The sequence below is a fragment of the Scyliorhinus canicula genome, chromosome 3 (genome assembly GCF_902713615.1).
Source record: "Scyliorhinus canicula chromosome 3, sScyCan1.1, whole genome shotgun sequence".
Classification (NCBI taxonomy): Eukaryota; Metazoa; Chordata; class Chondrichthyes; order Carcharhiniformes; family Scyliorhinidae; genus Scyliorhinus; species Scyliorhinus canicula.
The window spans coordinates 257,017,578-257,034,331 of record NC_052148.1 but is presented as its reverse complement, the minus strand read 5'-3'; the positions used below and the strand labels follow the sequence as shown (position 1 = coordinate 257,034,331).

At 55.7% G+C, this 16,754-nt stretch overlaps 2 protein-coding genes across 2 annotated transcripts in view; both read right to left on the bottom strand.

Moving 5' to 3' along the window:
* Positions 1-3,969, bottom strand: part of hpse (heparanase) — a 43,044-nt gene extending 39,075 nt beyond the window's left edge. The window contains exon 1 of the mRNA XM_038792638.1: positions 3,450-3,969. Coding sequence (XP_038648566.1) covers positions 3,450-3,655 — 206 coding nt within the window. The 5' untranslated portion in view covers positions 3,656-3,969. The remainder of the gene's footprint in view (positions 1-3,449) is intronic.
* A 10,679-nt stretch (positions 3,970-14,648) lies between these two features.
* helq (helicase, POLQ like) overlaps positions 14,649-16,754 on the bottom strand; it is a 76,057-nt gene continuing 73,951 nt past the window's right edge. Inside the window, 1 exon segment of the mRNA XM_038792627.1 lies at positions 14,649-15,316. Coding sequence (XP_038648555.1) covers positions 15,221-15,316 — 96 coding nt within the window. The 3' untranslated portion in view covers positions 14,649-15,220.

Below are 16,754 nucleotides of genomic sequence, written 5' to 3'. Positions count from 1 at the left end.
AACAATGAAGCAAGGTGATGAATTAAAACATGTTTGATTGATGTTGGCTGAACAATGAATATTGGCCAGTGAAACGCTACTGATATTCTTTGGAAGATGCCAGGGGGATTTGTTACATTCAGCTGAGGGAGTAGATGTGCTGCCAGTTTCAGCCGAATGAAGGCACACCTCTAATGCAGCACTTCATTAGTACTGGACTAGACGGTGTGCAATAATATCCGGAAACAGTCACCCATAGAAGTCACTGATCTGTTGTTTATACAGCATGGGCAAAGAGGAATTGAGATAGATTTGCTGTAATAAACTTGGGTAATTCCAGATAAGTGAGCATATAATTTCAGTGTATGAAGAGACTGGCATCAGGAAACAATCCCAATCCAAAAATAGCTATTTCAATGGAGCACTTTACTTAAAATGTTTTAATAATCATGTTTACCATGTTAAAAAAAAGGGGTTTACATGTTGAAAAAAGTTATTGACTGATATTATCAGCAATTTAACAATGCACTAATTAGTCACAGGTCAAATTCAACATCATTGTGCTTCCCAAGGCAGCTGCTTTCACCGAAACCTGAAAGGATTGCCAGAAAATACTGGAACCCCATTGTGTCCAGAGCAATCTCTGACCAATATTCAGCAGAAGCCGGCTTGCCAATTCCCCCACTCCTCATGGCTCATTTTGGAAGTCCTTTTCGCTGTGGCTGTGGTTGCACTACCATCTCACAAACAATAATAGTCCCTCCTTCATTAACCCCGCCCACCACCACATCATCTCTCCTGCTCCGCAGTTCCAAACACTAAGAATGGATGCTAAAACAAAATGAAAAAAATAAAAACGGTTCCGAAAAGAAAGTGGAGGAGAGATGAAATAATAATAACTTATTGTCACGAGTAGGCTTCAATGAAGTAACTGTGAAAAGCCCCTAGTCGCCTCATTCCGGCGCCTGTGCGGAGAGGCCGGTACGGGAATTGAACCCGTGCTGCTGGCCTTGTTCTGCATTACGAGCCAGCTGTTTAGCCCGCCGTGCTGAACCAGCCCTAAAGTGATGGAGAACAAAAGAGACGACAGTGGGATGTGCTGACAAAGGAATAGATGAACAAGGAGATAGAGAGGAAGAATAGGAGTAAGTGATACAGTAAACACTGCTACAATCCCCAAGGGTTACCGTATGTCACATGTACAATTCTGGAAAAGTCAGGACTGGGAGAAGAGATTTGATAGACGTATTCAAAATCACGAGGGGTCTGGGCAGAGTAGATAAGGAAATACAGTCCCCACTCATGAAAGGATGGAGGTCAAGAGGGCACAGATTGAAAGTGATTGGCAAAAGAAGCAGAAATAACAGGATGGAAAACTTTTTCACACAGCGAGTGGTTTAGGTCTGGAATGCACTGCCTGCGAGTGTGGTGGAGCCAGGTTCAATTTAATTAGACTGCTATCTGAAAAGAACAAAGAACAAGAATGTGCAGGGTTACAAGAAGACTGGAGAATGGCAGAGTCGGTGCAAACACAATGGACCAGATTCCATAGAATTCACAGTGCAGAAGGAGGCCATTCGGCCCATCGTGTCTGCACCAGCCCTTGGAAAGAGCACCCTATTTAACCTCACACTTCCATTCTATCCCTGGAACCCAGTAATTCCACCTAACCTTTTTTTTTGATACTAAGGGCAATTTAGCGTGGCCAATCCACCTAAACTGCACATCTTTGGACAGTGGGAGGAAACCGGAGCACCCGGAGGAAAGCCACACAGACACGGGGGGAACATGCAGACTCCGCACAGACAGTGACCCAGCTGGGAATTGAACCTGGGACCCTGGAGCTGTGCAGCAAATGTGATAACCACTGTGCTACCAAAGAACAAAGAAAAGTACAGCACAGGAACAGGCCCTTCGGCCCTACAGGCCTGTGCCGACCATGCTGCCTGTCTAAACTAAAATCTTCTACACTCACTGGGTCTGTATCCCTCTATTCCCATCCTATTCATGTATTTGTCAAGATGCCCCTTAAATATCACTATCGTCCCTGCTTCCACCACCTCCTCTGGCAGCGAGTTCCAGGCACCCACTACCCTCTGTGTAGAAAACATGCCTCGTACATCTCCTCTAAACCTTGCCCCTCGCACCTTAAACCTATGCCCCCTAGTAATTGACCCGCTCTACCCTGGGGAAAAGCCTCTGACTATCCACTCTGTCTATACCCCCCATAATTTTGTAGACCTCTATCAGGTTGCCCCTCAACCTCCGTCGTTCCTGTGAGAACAACCCGAGTTTATTCAACTGCTCCTCATAGCTAATGCCCTCCATACCAGGCAACATCCTGGTAAATCTCTTCTGCACCCTCTCGAAAGCCTCCACATCCTTCTGATAGTGTGGCGACCAGAATTGAATACCATGCTGTCCTTTTGCCCAATAACAATTCTGTGATCCTGGGGAACTATGTACACTGATCAGTGGGTACAATCTGGGGGGTGGGGGTGAAGAGAGACACAGTGCTGGATACAATATAAAACTGACCAAGAGGTACAATCCCAGGGGGTTATTGTATTGAGTGAGCAATGGGTACAATCCCAGGAGTGGAGTTGGGGGATTAATTATTGTACAAAGCTGCCAGTGAATAAAATAATAAACTGACCATATAAATCCAATGGGAGCCTCAGTATAAACTAAGCAGTGGATAGATCCCAGGTCTTGTTAAATAAACTGACCAGTGGGTACAATATAAACTGACCAGTGGGGTACAATCCCAGTGGGACTGACCAGTAGGTACAATCCCAGTGGGACTGACCAATGGGGTCAATTCCAGGGGGCAGGTTATTGTATAAACTGACCAGTAGGCACAATATAAACTGACCAGTGGGGTACAATATAAACTGACCAATGGGGTACAATATAAACTGACCAGTGGGAAACAATATAAACTGACCAGTGGGGTACAATATAAACTGACCAGTGGGGTACAATATAAACTGACCAGTGGGTACAATATAAACTGACCAATGGGGTACAATATAAACTGACCAGTGGGGTACAATATAAACTGACCAGTGGGGTACAATATAAACTGACCAGTGGGTACAATATAAACTGACCAGTGGGGTACAATATAAACTGACCAGTGGGGTACAATATAAACTGACCAGTGGGTACAATATAAACTGACCAGTGGGGTACAATATAAACTGACCAGTGGATACAATATAAACTGACCAGTGGGGTACAATATAAACTGACCAGTGGGGTACAATATAAACTGACCAGTGGAGTACAATATAAACTGACCAGTGGGGTACAATATAAACTGACCAGTGGGGTACAATATAAACTGACCATATAGAGGCACTGGGAGTTCACTAACCATGTGGATATAATCCCAGGTCTTTATTAAGTAAATTTACCAGTGGGTACAGCCACAGACTATGATTCCCCGACAGTATCTCGGCACTTACCGGAGTAAATCCAGGCTGTGTGTCCGGAGTAGAGAGGCGTCCAGAGCCACGGACAGGAAGCGAGGGCTGACTGAGCGCAGCGGGCGACTGAACTCGGGCTGAACTCGCACCGACTCGGAGCCCGGGGAAGCGGCGTGGAACCCGCAGATCACCGCAGACACAACCCAGCCCAGCAGGCAGGAAGCCGGGGAGCTCAGGGTCCCCATTGAACCCCCTCTCCCCTGTGCCCTGGGTCAGTGAGGATCGGAGCTGGCAGACTGGGGCAGTCTGTGTGCCCCTATCCCGGAACTTCACCTCTCTCTCTCTGGGCTACAATTCCAAAGCAGTTTCAAACTGCGAAATGCCCAATCAGGGCTCTTTCTGCACAGTTTAAAGGAGCGGGTCACCATCCAGGCAGAAACCTCTTTACTCTTTCCCCTGCAGCAGGTAGCTAGGCTGTCAGCTGATCCAAGTGGCAAAGAGCCAGCATTTTAAACAGATTGCAGGACGCCCAATGGATCAGGGACCCGCCTCCACACTGACAACCCAGGACTGGCAGGCAGTGGGAGGCATCACAGTTCGGGGGGGGGGGGGGGGGGGGGGAGGTGAACGTGCGGATCAAACACACTCGCTCACAAATAGTGCATGAGAACAAATGACATTTAGAAACGCGCGTCTACCCCACGAGGAGCGTCCCGGACACTGAAAATCGTGACGGTAAATCTGCATTAACTCTGCCGCTGAGTTTAACTTGTTTTGTCTCCTCCATCTCCGTAAATACGGAAATCCTGACTTGAGCGAGGGTTTCAACTTGCTGACTGACGCCTGCACGTTCTAGCCGCCGAGTTTGAAAGCAATTATTATTATTTTTTTACGTTCACACTTTCCAAGGATCCCAAACACTGTACAGTGTTTCGCAGATTTCTTCTGGTTACTCCTACTGAACTCAACGATTATATTTATCTCATATTCAACACACATTCTAGCATCGAAGTCACTACATCAAGCTGGTTGGATCAATGAAACTGTTTTCATTACAGTAATACTGCGTCCAGTTCCGGGCAGTGTGTGGGAGTTCTGGGGAGAGGGCGGGGGAATGGCAGGTTCTGGGGATAAGGCAGGGGAATGGCAGGGATCTGGGAATAAGGCAGGGGAATGGTGGGGTTTGGGGATGAGGTAGGGGAATGGTAGGGTTTAGGAATGAGGTAGGGGAATGGTAGGGCTTGGGAATAAGGTAGGGGAATGGCAGGGATCTGGGAATAAGGCAGGGGAATGGTAGGGGTTTGGGGAGAGGATAGGGGAATGGTAGGGTTTGATGAGGTAAGGTAAGGTAGGCTTGGAATAAGGTAGGGAAGGCAGGGATCTGGGAATAAGGCAGGGGAATGGTGGGGTTTGGGGATGAGGTAGGGGAATGGTAGGGTTTGGGGATGAGGTAGGGGAATGGTAGGGTTTGGGGATGAGGTAGGGTTTGGGAATGAGGTAGGGGAATGGTAGGGTTTGGGAATAAGGTAGAGGAATGGTAGGGTTTGGGGACAAGGCAGGGGAATGGTAGGGTTTGGGGATGAGGCAGGTGAATGGCAGGGTTCTGGGGGGAGGATGGGGAGAAGACAGAAATGGCAGGGTTTGGGGAGAAGGCAGGGGAATGGCAGGGTTCTGGGGGGGGAGGTAATGGCAGGGTTCGGGGGGGGGGAGGGTAATGGCAGGGTTCTGGGGGGAGGGAATGGCAGGGTTCTGGGGGGAAGGAATGGCATGGTTCTGGGGGGGATGGCAGGGTTATGGGGGGAATGGCAGGGTTCTGGGGGCGGGGAATGGCAGGGTTCTGGGGGGGAAATGGCAGGGTTCTGGGGGGCGGGGAATGGCAGGGTTCTGGAGGGGGAATGGCAGGGTTCTGGGGGGGATGGCAGAGTTCTGGGGGGTGGTGGCAGGGTTCTGGGGCGGGATGGCAGAGTTCTGGGGGGCGGGAAATGGCAGGGTTCTGGGAGGGGGGGAATTGCAGTGTTCTGGGGGGGATGGCAGGGTTCTGGGGGGATGGCAGAGTTCTGGGGGGGTGGTGAATGGCAGGGTTCTGGGGGGGGGGGGTGGCAGGCTTCTGGGGGTGGAATGGCAGGGTTCTGGGGGGGAATGGCAGGGTTCTGGGGGGGAATGGCAGGGTTCTGGGGGGGGGGGGAATGGCAGGGTTCTGGGGTGAATGGCAGGGTTCTGGGGGGAATGGCAGGGTTCTGGGGGGATTGGCAGGGTTCTGGGGGGATGGCAGGGTTCTGGGGGAATGGCAGGGTTCTGGGGGTGGGATGGCAGGATTCTGGGGGGGAATGGCAGGGTTCTGGGGGGAATGGCAGGGTTCTGGGGGGTGAATGGCAGGGTTCTGGGGGGAATGGCAGGGTTCTGGGGGGAATGGCAGGATTCTGGGGGGGGAGGATGGCAGGGTTCTGGGGGGGGAAATGGCAAGGTTTGGTGAGGTGGGGGAATGCCAGGGTTTGGGGAGCAGGTGGGGGAATGCCAGGGTTTGGGGAGCAGGTGGGGGAGTGGCAGGGTTTGGGGAGAAGGTGGGGATTGGCAGGGTTTGGGAAGAAGGCTGGAGAATGGCAGGGTTTGGGGAGAAGATGGGGGAGTGGCAGGGTTTGGGGAGAAGGTGGGGGAGTGGCAGGGTTTGGGGAGAAGGTGGGGGAATGGCAGGGTTTGGGGAGAAGGTGGGGGAGTGGCAGGGTTTGGGGAGAAGGTGGGGGAAAGGGAGGGTTTGGGGAGAAGGTGGGGCAGTGGCAGGGTCTGGGGAGAAGGTGGGGGAGTGGCAGGGTCTGGGGAGAAGGTGGGGGAGTGGCAGGGTTTGGGGAGAAGGCGGGGGGGCAGGGTTGGGGAGGTGGGGGAGTGGCAGGGTTTGGGGAGAAGGTGGGGGAGTGGCAGGGTTTGGGGAGAAGGTGGGGGAGTGGCAGGGTTTGGGGAGAAGGTGGGGGAGTGGCAGGGTCTGGGGAGAAGGCGGGGGGGGCAGGGTTTGGGGAGGTGGGGGAGTGGCAGGGTTTGGGGAGAAGGTGGCGGAATGGCAGGGTTTGGGGAGAGGGCGGGGAAAGGGAGGGTTTGGGGAGAAGGTGGGGGAGTGGCAGGGTCTGGGGAGAAGGTGGGGGAGTGGCAGGTTCTGGGAAGAAGGTGTGGGAATGGCAGGGTTTGGGGAGAAGGCGGGGGAATGGCCGGGTTTGGGGAGAAGGCGGGGGGAATGGCAGGGTTTGGGGAGAAGGCAGGGGAATGGCAGGGTTTGGGGAGAAGGTGGGAGAATGGCAGGGTTTGGGGAGAAGGCGGGGTAATGGGAGGGTTTGGGGAGAAGGCGGGGGAATGGCAGGGTTAGGGAGAAGGCGGGGAAGTGGCAGGGTTTGAGGAGAAGGCAGGGGAATGGCCGGGTTTGGGTAGAAGGCAGGAGCAGCAGGGTTTGGGGAGAATGGCAGGGTTTGGGGAGAAGGTGGGGGAGTGGCAGGATTTGGGGAGAAGGTGGTGGAGTGGCAGGGTTTGGGGAGAATGCGGGAGAATGGCAGGGTTTGGGGAGAAGGCGGGAGTGGCAGGGTTTGGGGAGAAGGTGGGGGAGTGGCAGGGTTTGGGGAGAAGGTGGGGGAGTGGCAGGGTTTGGGGAGAAGGTGGGGGAGTGGCAGGGTTTGGGGAGAAGGTGGGGGAGTGGCAGGGTTTGGGGAGAAGGCGGGGGAGTGGCAGGGTTTGGGGAGAAGGTGGGGGAATGGCAGGGTTTGGGGAGAAGGCGGGGGAATGGCAGAGTTTGCGGAGAAGGTGGGGGAATGGCAGGATTTGGGGAGAAGGCGGGGGAGTGGCAGGGTTTGGGTAGAAGGCGGGAACGGCAGGGTCTGGGGAGGTGGGGGAATGGCAGGGTTTGGGGAGAAGGTGGGGGAGTGGCAGGGTTGGGGAGAAGGTGGGGGAATGGCAGGGTTTGGGGAGAAGGCGGGGGAATGGCAGGGTTTGGGGAGATGGTGGGGGAATGGGAGGGTTTGGGGAGAAGGTGGGGGAATGGGAGGTTTTGGGGAGAAGGCGGTGAAATGGCAGGGTGTGCAGAGAAGGTGGGGGAATGGCAGCGTTTTGGGAGAAGGCGGAGGAATGGGAGGGTTTGGGTATAAGGCCGAGGAATGGGAGGGTTTGGGGAGAAGGTGGGGGATTGGCAGGGTTTGGGGAGAAGGTAGGGGAATGGCAGGGTTTGGGGACAAGTGGGAATGGCAGAGTTGGGGAGAAGGTGGGAATGGCAGGGTTTGGGGAGAAGGTAGGGGAATGGTGGGGTCTGGGTAGAAGGTGGGGGAATGGCAGGGTTTGGGGAGAAGATGGGAATGGCAGGGTCTGGGGAGAAGGTGGGAGAATGGCAAGGTTTGGGGAGAAGGTGGGAATGGCAGGGTCTGGGGAGAAGGTGGGAATTGCAGGGTCTGGGGAGAAGGCCGAGGAATGGGAGGGTTTGGGGAGAAGGTGGGGGAATGGCAGGGTTTGGGGAGAAGTGGGAATGGCAGGGTTTGGGGAGAAGGTGGGAATGGCAGGGTTTGGGGAGAAGGTGGGGGAATGGCGGGGTCTGGGGAGGTGGGGGAATGGCAGGGTTTGGGGAGAAGATGGGAATGGCAGGGTTTGGGGAGAAGGCAGGGGAATGGCAGGGTCTGTGGAGAAGGTGGGGGAATTGGAACGTTTTGGGAGAAGGCGGAGGAATGGCAGGGTCTTGGGAGAAGGTGGGGGAATGGCAGCGTTTGGGGAGAAGGTGGGGGAATGGCAGGGTTTGGTGAGGTAGGGGAATGGCAGAGTTTGGGGAGAAGGCGGGAATGGCAGGGTTTGGGGAGAAGGCGGGGGTGTGGCAGGGTTTGGGGAGAAGGTGGGGGAGTGGCAGGGTTTGGGGAGAAGGTGGGGGAGTGGCAGGGTTTGGGGAGAAGGCAGGAGAATGGCAGCGTTTGGGGAGAAGGTGGGGGAATGGCAGGGTTTGGTGAGGTGGGGGAATGGCAGAGTTTGGGGAGAAGGTGGGAATGGCAGGGTTTGGGGAGAAGGCGGGGGAGTGGCAGGGTTTGGGGAGAAGGTGGGGGAATGGCAGGGTTTGGGGAGAAGGCAGGAGAATGGCAGCGTTTTGGGAGAAGGCAGGGGAATGACAGGGTTTGGGGAGAAGGCGGGCGAAAGGCAGGGTCTGGGGAGAAAGTGGGGGAATGGCAGGGTTTGGGGAGAAGGCGGGAATGGCAGGGTTTGGGGAGAAGGCGGGCGAAAGGCAGGGTCTGGGGAGAAGGTGGGGGAATGGCAGGGTTTGGGGAGAAGGCGGGAATGCCAGGGTTTGGGGAGAAGCTGGGGGAATGACAGGGTTTGGGGAGAAGGCGGGGGAATGGCAGGGTTTGGGGAGAACGCGGTGGAATGGCCGGGTTTGGGTAGAAGGCGGGAGCGGCAGGATCTGGGGAGAAGGTGGGGGAGCGGCAGTGTCTGGGGAGAAGGTGGGGGAATGGCAGGGTTTGAGGAGAAGGCGGGGGAATGGCAGGGTTTGGGGAGAAGGCGGGGGAATGGCAGGGTTTGAGGAGAAGATGGGAGAATGGCAGGGTTTGGAGAGAAGGCGGGAATGGCAGGGTTTGGGGAGAAGGCGGGGGAATGGTGGGGTCTGGGGAGAAGGTGGGGGAATGGCAGGGTTTGGGGAGATGGTGGGGGAATGGGAGGGTTTGGGGAGAAGGTGGGGGAATGGGAGGTTTTGGGGAGAAGGCGGTGAAATGGCAGGGTGTGCAGAGAAGGTGGGGGAATGGCAGCGTTTTGGGAGAAGGCGGAGGAATGGGAGGGTTTGGGTATAAGGCCGAGGAATGGGAGGGTTTGGGGAGAAGGTGGGGGATTGGCAGGGTTTGGGGAGAAGGTAGGGGAATGGCAGGGTTTGGGGACAAGTGGGAATGGCAGAGTTGGGGAGAAGGTGGGAATGGCAGGGTTTGGGGAGAAGGTAGGGGAATGGTGGGGTCTGGGTAGAAGGTGGGGGAATGGCAGGGTTTGGGGAGAAGATGGGAATGGCAGGGTCTGGGGAGAAGGTGGGAGAATGGCAAGGTTTGGGGAGAAGGTGGGAATGGCAGGGTCTGGGGAGAAGGTGGGAATTGCAGGGTCTGGGGAGAAGGCCGAGGAATGGGAGGGTTTGGGGAGAAGGTGGGGGAATGGCAGGGTTTGGGGAGAAGTGGGAATGGCAGGGTTTGGGGAGAAGGTGGGAATGGCAGGGTTTGGGGAGAAGGTGGGGGAATGGCGGGGTCTGGGGAGGTGGGGGAATGGCAGGGTTTGGGGAGAAGATGGGAATGGCAGGGTTTGGGGAGAAGGCAGGGGAATGGCAGGGTCTGTGGAGAAGGTGGGGGAATTGGAACGTTTTGGGAGAAGGCGGAGGAATGGCAGGGTCTTGGGAGAAGGTGGGGGAATGGCAGCGTTTGGGGAGAAGGTGGGGGAATGGCAGGGTTTGGTGAGGTAGGGGAATGGCAGAGTTTGGGGAGAAGGCGGGAATGGCAGGGTTTGGGGAGAAGGCGGGGGTGTGGCAGGGTTTGGGGAGAAGGTGGGGGAGTGGCAGGGTTTGGGGAGAAGGTGGGGGAGTGGCAGGGTTTGGGGAGAAGGCAGGAGAATGGCAGCGTTTGGGGAGAAGGTGGGGGAAATGGCAGGGTTTGGTGAGGTGGGGGAATGGCAGAGTTTGGGGAGAAGGTGGGAATGGCAGGGTTTGGGGAGAAGGCGGGGGAGTGGCAGGGTTTGGGGAGAAGGTGGGGGAATGGCAGGGTTTGGGGAGAAGGCAGGAGAATGGCAGCGTTTTGGGAGAAGGCAGGGGAATGACAGGGTTTGGGGAGAAGGCGGGCGAAAGGCAGGGTCTGGGGAGAAGGTGGGGGAATGGCAGGGTTTGGGGAGAAGGCGGGAATGGCAGGGTTTGGGGAGAAGGCGGGCGAAAGGCAGGGTCTGGGGAGAAGGTGGGGGAATGGCAGGGTTTGGGGAGAAGGCGGGAATGCCAGGGTTTGGGGAGAAGCTGGGGGAATGACAGGGTTTGGGGAGAAGGCGGGGAAGTGGCAGGGTTTGGGGAGAACGCGGTGGAATGGCCGGGTTTGGGTAGAAGGCGGGAGCGGCAGGATCTGGGGAGAAGGTGGGGGAGCGGCAGTGTCTGGGGAGAAGGTGGGGGAATGGCAGGGTTTGAGGAGAAGGCGGGGGAATGGCAGGGTTTGGGGAGAAGGCGGGGGAATGGCAGGGTTTGAGGAGAAGATGGGAGAATGGCAGGGTTTGGAGAGAAGGCGGGAATGGCAGGGTTTGGGGAGAAGGCGGGGGAATGGTGGGGTCTGGGGAGAAGGTGGGGGAATGGCAGGGTTTGGGGAGAATATGGGAATGGCAGGGTCTTGGGAGAAGGTGGGGGAATGGCAAGGTTTGGGGAGAAGGTGGGAATGGCAGGGTCTGGGGAGAAGGTGGGGGAATGGCAAGGTTTGGGGAGAAGGTGGGAATGGCAGGGTCTGGGGAGAAGGTGGGGGAATGGCAAGGTTTGGGGAGAAGGTGGGAATGGCAGGGTCTGGGGAGAAGGTGGGAATGGCAGGGTCTGGGGAGAAGGACGAGGAATGGGAGGGTTTGGGGAGAAGGTGGGGGAATGGCAGGGTTTGGGGAGAAGTGGGAATGGCAGGGTTTGGGGAGAAGGTGGGGGAATGGCGGGGTCTGGGGAAAAGGTGGGGGAATGGCAGGGTTTGGGGAGAAGATGGGAATGGCAGGGTCTGGGGAGAAGGTGGGGATATGGCAGGGTCTGGGGAGAAGGTGGGAATGGCAGGGTTTGGGGAGAAGGCAGGGGAATGGCAGGGTCTGGGGAGAAGGTGGGGGAATTGGAACGTTTTGGGAGAAGGCGGAGGAATGGCAGGGTCTTGGGAGAAGGTGAGGGAAAGGCAGCATTTGGGGAGAAGGTGGGGGAATGGCAGTGTTTGGTGAGGTGGGGGAATGGCAGAGTTTGGGGAGAAGACGGGAATGGCAGGGTTTGGGGAGAAGGCGGGGGAGTGGCAGGGTTTGGGGAGAAGGTGGGGGAGTGGCAGGGTTTGGGGAGAAGGCAGGAGAATGGCAGCGTTTGGGGAGAAGGTGGGGGAATGGCAGGGTTTGGTGAGGTGGGGGAATGGCAGAGTTTGGGGAGAAGGCGGGAATGGCAGGGTTTGGGGAGAAGGCGGGGGAGTGGCAGGGTTTGGGGAGAAGGTGGGGGAATGGCAGGGTTTGGGGAGAAGGCAGGAGAATGGCAGCGTTTTGGGAGAAGGTGGGGGAATGGCAGGGTTTGGGGAGAAGGCGGGCGAAAGGCAGGATCTGGGGAGAAGGTGGGGGAATGGCAGGGTTTGGGGAGAAGGCGGGAATGCCAGGGTTTGGGGAGAAGCTGGGGGAATGACAGGGTTTGGGGAGAAGGCGGGGAAGTGGCAGGGTTTGGGGAGAAGGCGGGAGAATGGCCGGGTTTGGGTAGAAGGCGGGAGCGGCAGGGTCTGGGGAGAAGGTGGGGGAGCGGCAGGGTCTGGGGAGAAGGTGGGGGAGTGGCAGGGTTTGGGGAGAAGGTGGGGGAGTGGCAGGGTTTGAGGAGAAGGCAGGGGAATGGCAGGGTTTGAGGAGAAGGCGGGGGAATGGCAGGGTTTGGGGAGAAGGTGGGGGAATGGCAGGGTTTGGAGAGAAGGCGGGAATGGCAGGGTTTGGGGAGAAGGCGGGGGAATGGCAGCGTTTTGGGAGAAGGTGGGGGAATGGGAGGGTTTGGGGAGAAGGCAGAGGAATGGCAGGGTTTGGGGAGAAGGCGGGGGAATGGCAGGGTATGGGGAGAAGGCAGAGGAATGGGAGGGTTTGGGGAGAAGGCGGGGTAATGGCAGGGTTTGGGGAAAAGACAGGAATGGCAGCGTTTTGGGAGAAGGCGGGGGAATGGGAGGGTTTGGGGAGAAGGTGGGGGAATGGCAGGGTTTGGGGAGAAGGCGGGAATGCCAGGGTTTGGGGAGAAGCTGGGGGAATGACAGGGTTTGGGGAGAAGGCGGGGAAGTGGCAGGGTTTGGGGAGAATGGCCGGGTTTGGGTAGAAGGCGGGAGCGGCAGGGTCTGGGGAGAAGGTGGGGGAGCGGCAGGGTCTGGGGAGAAGGTGGGGGAGTGGCAGGGTTTGGGGAGAAGGTGGGGGAGTGGCAGGGTTTGAGGAGAAGGCAGGGGAATGGCAGGGTTTGAGGAGAAGGCGGGGGAATGACAGGGTTTGGGGAGAAGGTGGGGGAATGGCAGGGTTTGGAGAGAAGGCGGGAATGGCAGGGTTTGGGGAGAAGGCGGGGGAATGGCAGCGTTTTGGGAGAAGGTGGGGGAATGGGAGGGTTTGGGGAGAAGGCAGAGGAATGGCAGGGTTTGGGGAGAAGGCGGGGGAATGGCAGGGTATGGGGAGAAGGCAGAGGAATGGGAGGGTTTGGGGAGAAGGCGGGGTAATGGCAGGGTTTGGGGAAAAGACAGGAATGGCAGCGTTTTGGGAGAAGGCGGGGGAATGGGAGGGTTTGGGGAGAAGGTGGGGGAATGGCAGGGTTTGGGGAGAAGGCGGGGAAATGGCAGGGTTTGGGGAGAAGGCGGGGAAATGGCAGGGTTTGGGGAGAAGGTGGGGGAATGGCAGGGTTTGGGGAGAAGGCGGGGAAATGGCAGGGTTTGGGGAGAAGGCGGGGAAATGGCAGGGTTTGGGGAGAAGGCGGGGGGAATGGCAGGGTTTGGGGAGAAGGCGGGGGAATGGCAGGGTTTGGGGAGAAGGCGGGGGAATGGCAGGGTTTGGAGAGAAGGCGGGGGAATGTCAGATTTTGGGGAGAAGGCGGGGGAATGGCAGGGTTTGGGGAGAAGGCGGGGGAATGGCAGGGTTAGGGGAGAAGGCGGGGGAATGGCAGGGTTTGGGGAGAAGGTGGGGGAGTGGCAGGGTTAGTGGAGAAGGCAGGGGAATTGCAGGGTTTGGGGAGAAGGCGGGGGAATGGCACGGTTTGGGGAAAAGACAGGAATGGCAGAGTTTGGGGAGAAGGCAGGGGAAAGGCAGTGTTTTGGGGAGAATGCGGGGGAGTGGCAGGGTTTGGGGAGAAGGCGGGGGAATGGCAGGGTTTGGGGAGAAGGTGGGGGAATGGCAGGGTCTGGGGAGAAGGCGGGGGAATGGCAGTGTTTGGGGAAAAGACAGGAATGGCAGAGTTTGGGGAGAAGGCAGGGGAAAGGCAGTGTTTGGGGGAGAATGCGGGGGAGTGGCAGGGTTTGGGGAGAATGCGGGGGGAGTGGCAGGGTTTGGGGAGAAGGCAGGAGAATGGCAGGGTTTGGGGAGAAGGTGGGGGAATGGCAGGGTTTGGGGAGAAGGTCGGGAACTGGTACTCTAGCTGAATTGTTCATTCAGAGAGCTGGTGCGGACACGATAGACCAAATGACCTTGATCTGTGCTGTAACAATTCTGCAATTCTGTATTGTAGGAGTGATATTTTCAGATTGGGTTCCACACCTTTCTACGACTCAATGAGTGTTACCGCACATTTCCTGTTTAAGCATTCTGTCACGTTTGTCTTGTGTGTTTTCCTGATGCTCAGAATGTAGTCTGCTCTGTCACAGTACTGGTCAATGGCGAGGGTACTCACATGGCTAGCTGGTATTGGGAGGCTGCACCCGGGAGAGGGAGGAAGGTTGCATTGTGTTCACGGGGAAGGTGAGAGGGGAATTTTCAAATATGGGAACAATGAAAGGTAAGTGTGGAGGTTTAGATAGAGGGGGGTGCTGTCTGTGAGAAGGGAGAAAAATAGAAGAATGGGGATTGTGGACTAATGCTGCGAAAAGCATGGCAAAATGATTATGTTGTATTATAGGCAGGGTGGGAGGAGGAAAGGTGGGAAAATAATAGGGTGTCCATACAGAAGTTAGGGGCCGTGACGCAAGGAGCAGCCTAGAGGGTAAAATATTCCACACAGCTGGATTTGGATTTTTTCTGATTGGCAAACCCTCCATGCCTCCCACTAATGGATTGTGGATTAACTGGTCTATTTCCCTCATTCTCTTTTCTTTAATCTAATTGATCATTTTCCAAGATTGGGCCAATCCTTTATCCTGATATTTGGGATGAGTTTACCTCACGTGTATTTGTTAAAAGGTGTCATCCATCATGAAAAGTACCAGGCTTGGCCTTCCAGTGAGACAAACACTCTCAACCAGTGCACTGCAGTGCAGGCTTCTGCAACTTTAATATCCTGTTACATTATTTTTGTTTCATCTCTGTGACCCCCATTCTCCAATATCCCTCACTGAAACATTTCACTGAACAATATTAGAAATTTTCAGTATTTTATTGCACATGCTTTAGTATACATTTATAAAAAATTATGTAAACAGAGGTTTGAATAATTAAACCAAATTATTTATTTAAGGTTATTACAATATTTTTTTACACATGAATGAATAAATAGACTGCAGTTTACGGATCTCCAGGGATTGTATTTGTGTCCTCAAACAACTATTCTGCTTTATTAAATCATACAAAACATGAAAATAAGCTGCTTAGCATAAAACACTCCATTTAGTTCAGTTACGATTATTTATGGTGCAGACAATACCTCTGTATGCTTAATAACGGCGTGCAGTAGATACAGCCCATCTACAGTCACCAGGCAGTCTTAGTAGATACAGACTGTAGTGATACATCACTGGGCAGTCTCAGTATTATGACTGTTGCGGTTAGTACCCAGTCAGTCTCGGTAGATACAGACTGTAGTGATACATCACTGGGCAGTCTCAGTATTATGACTGTTGTGGTTAGTCACCAATCTCGGTAGATGCAGACGGCAACAGTATGTCACGGGGTCGTTTCAGCATATTTAGACTATAGCTGTGTCACCAGAGAGTCTAAGTAGATACCGACTGTAGCGGTAAGTCAATGGGCAATCTCAAAAGCTCTTCAACCTCTTCTTGTAAAGCTTCAGCTTTTTCATTTAGCAGCATCTGTAAACAGATAACCAAGAAAAAAATTGAAATTAAAATAGAAAAAGCTGGAGATATAAAGGTCAGTTAGCATTTGTGAAGTGGTTTTGATGATTTTGGTATGTACCCTTCATCATAACTAACAAGGTTAACTTAAACCCCCTGAAAAGTACTTGGGGCGCGATTCTCCGCAAATGCGGCGAGTCGTAAAGGCTGCCGTGAAACTGGCCGTGTTTCACGGCAGCCTCCGCGCCCCCTCCCAGGACCCGATTCTCCCCACCCCTCCCGGGCGGGGCTAGCAGAGCGGCCCCGTGAAGCACGGCATCGCGGGCTTAGCGACCGTCGCTAAGTCCACGCGCCAAGCGTCACGGTGGCTGGCGCGCACAATGACGTCAGCCGCGCATGCGCGGGTTGGACGGCTCCAACCCGCGCATGCGCGGATGACGTCATCACGCAGATGCGTCAAACCCACGCATGCGCGGGCCATCATGCCCCTCAGCCGCCCCGCGGACTGATCCTGCGGGACGGCGGAGGAACAAATAGTGCGCGGGTATCGGACCCGCTGCCCGCGATCGGTGCCCACCGATCGCAGGCCCATGCCACCCTTGGCACGGCCGTGGTGCGCACTCGTGGTGCGGCCGTGCCAATCGGTGCCATGGTTGTCCGGGACGGCACTTTGCGGCCGTTTTCACGAACGGTGAGAGCAGGTGCGTTTGCGTTCGTGAAAACGGCCGTAAAGGCCTGGGAACTCGACCCATCGGCCTGGGGAGAATCGCTGTTCGCCGTAAAAAACAGCGAGCAGCGATTCGTGTCGTGGGGCGGCCGTGGGGGGGGGGAGAATAGCGGGAGGGCAGGAAAAATGTCAGGAAGGCCCTCCCGGGGGCAGCACGGTGGCCTAGTGGTTAGCACAACCGCCTCACGGTGCTGAGGTCCCAGGTTCGATCCCGGCTCTGGGTCACTGTCCGTGTGGAGTTTGCACATTCTCCCCGTGTCTGTGTGGGTTTCGCCCCCACGACCCAAAAATGTGCAGAGTAGGTGGATTGGCCTCACTAAATTGCCCCTTAATTGGAAAAAATAATTGGGTAATCTAAATTTATAAAAAAGGAAGGCCCTCCCGTTAATCTCCGACCCGTCGTGGTCAGCGGAGAATCGCGCCTTTGGAGTTTGTTTTTAAAATAAACATGGGATGCGATTCTCCGCAACCATGATGGGTGGGAGAATAGCAGGAGGCCCGTTCCCGCACCTCCCACTATTCTCCCATCCCCCCCCAAAATGGCGCGTCCGGTTTTCCGTCACGCCGCTTGGAGAAATGCGGGCTGCCGTTTTTCACGGCGACCGGCGATTCTCCAACCCGGATGGGCCGAGCGGCCTGCTGTTCCCGACCTGTTCACGACAGCGGCAACCACACCTGGTTGCTGCCGTCGTGAACATGGCGTGCCAGGTAAGTGTGGGGCCTGGG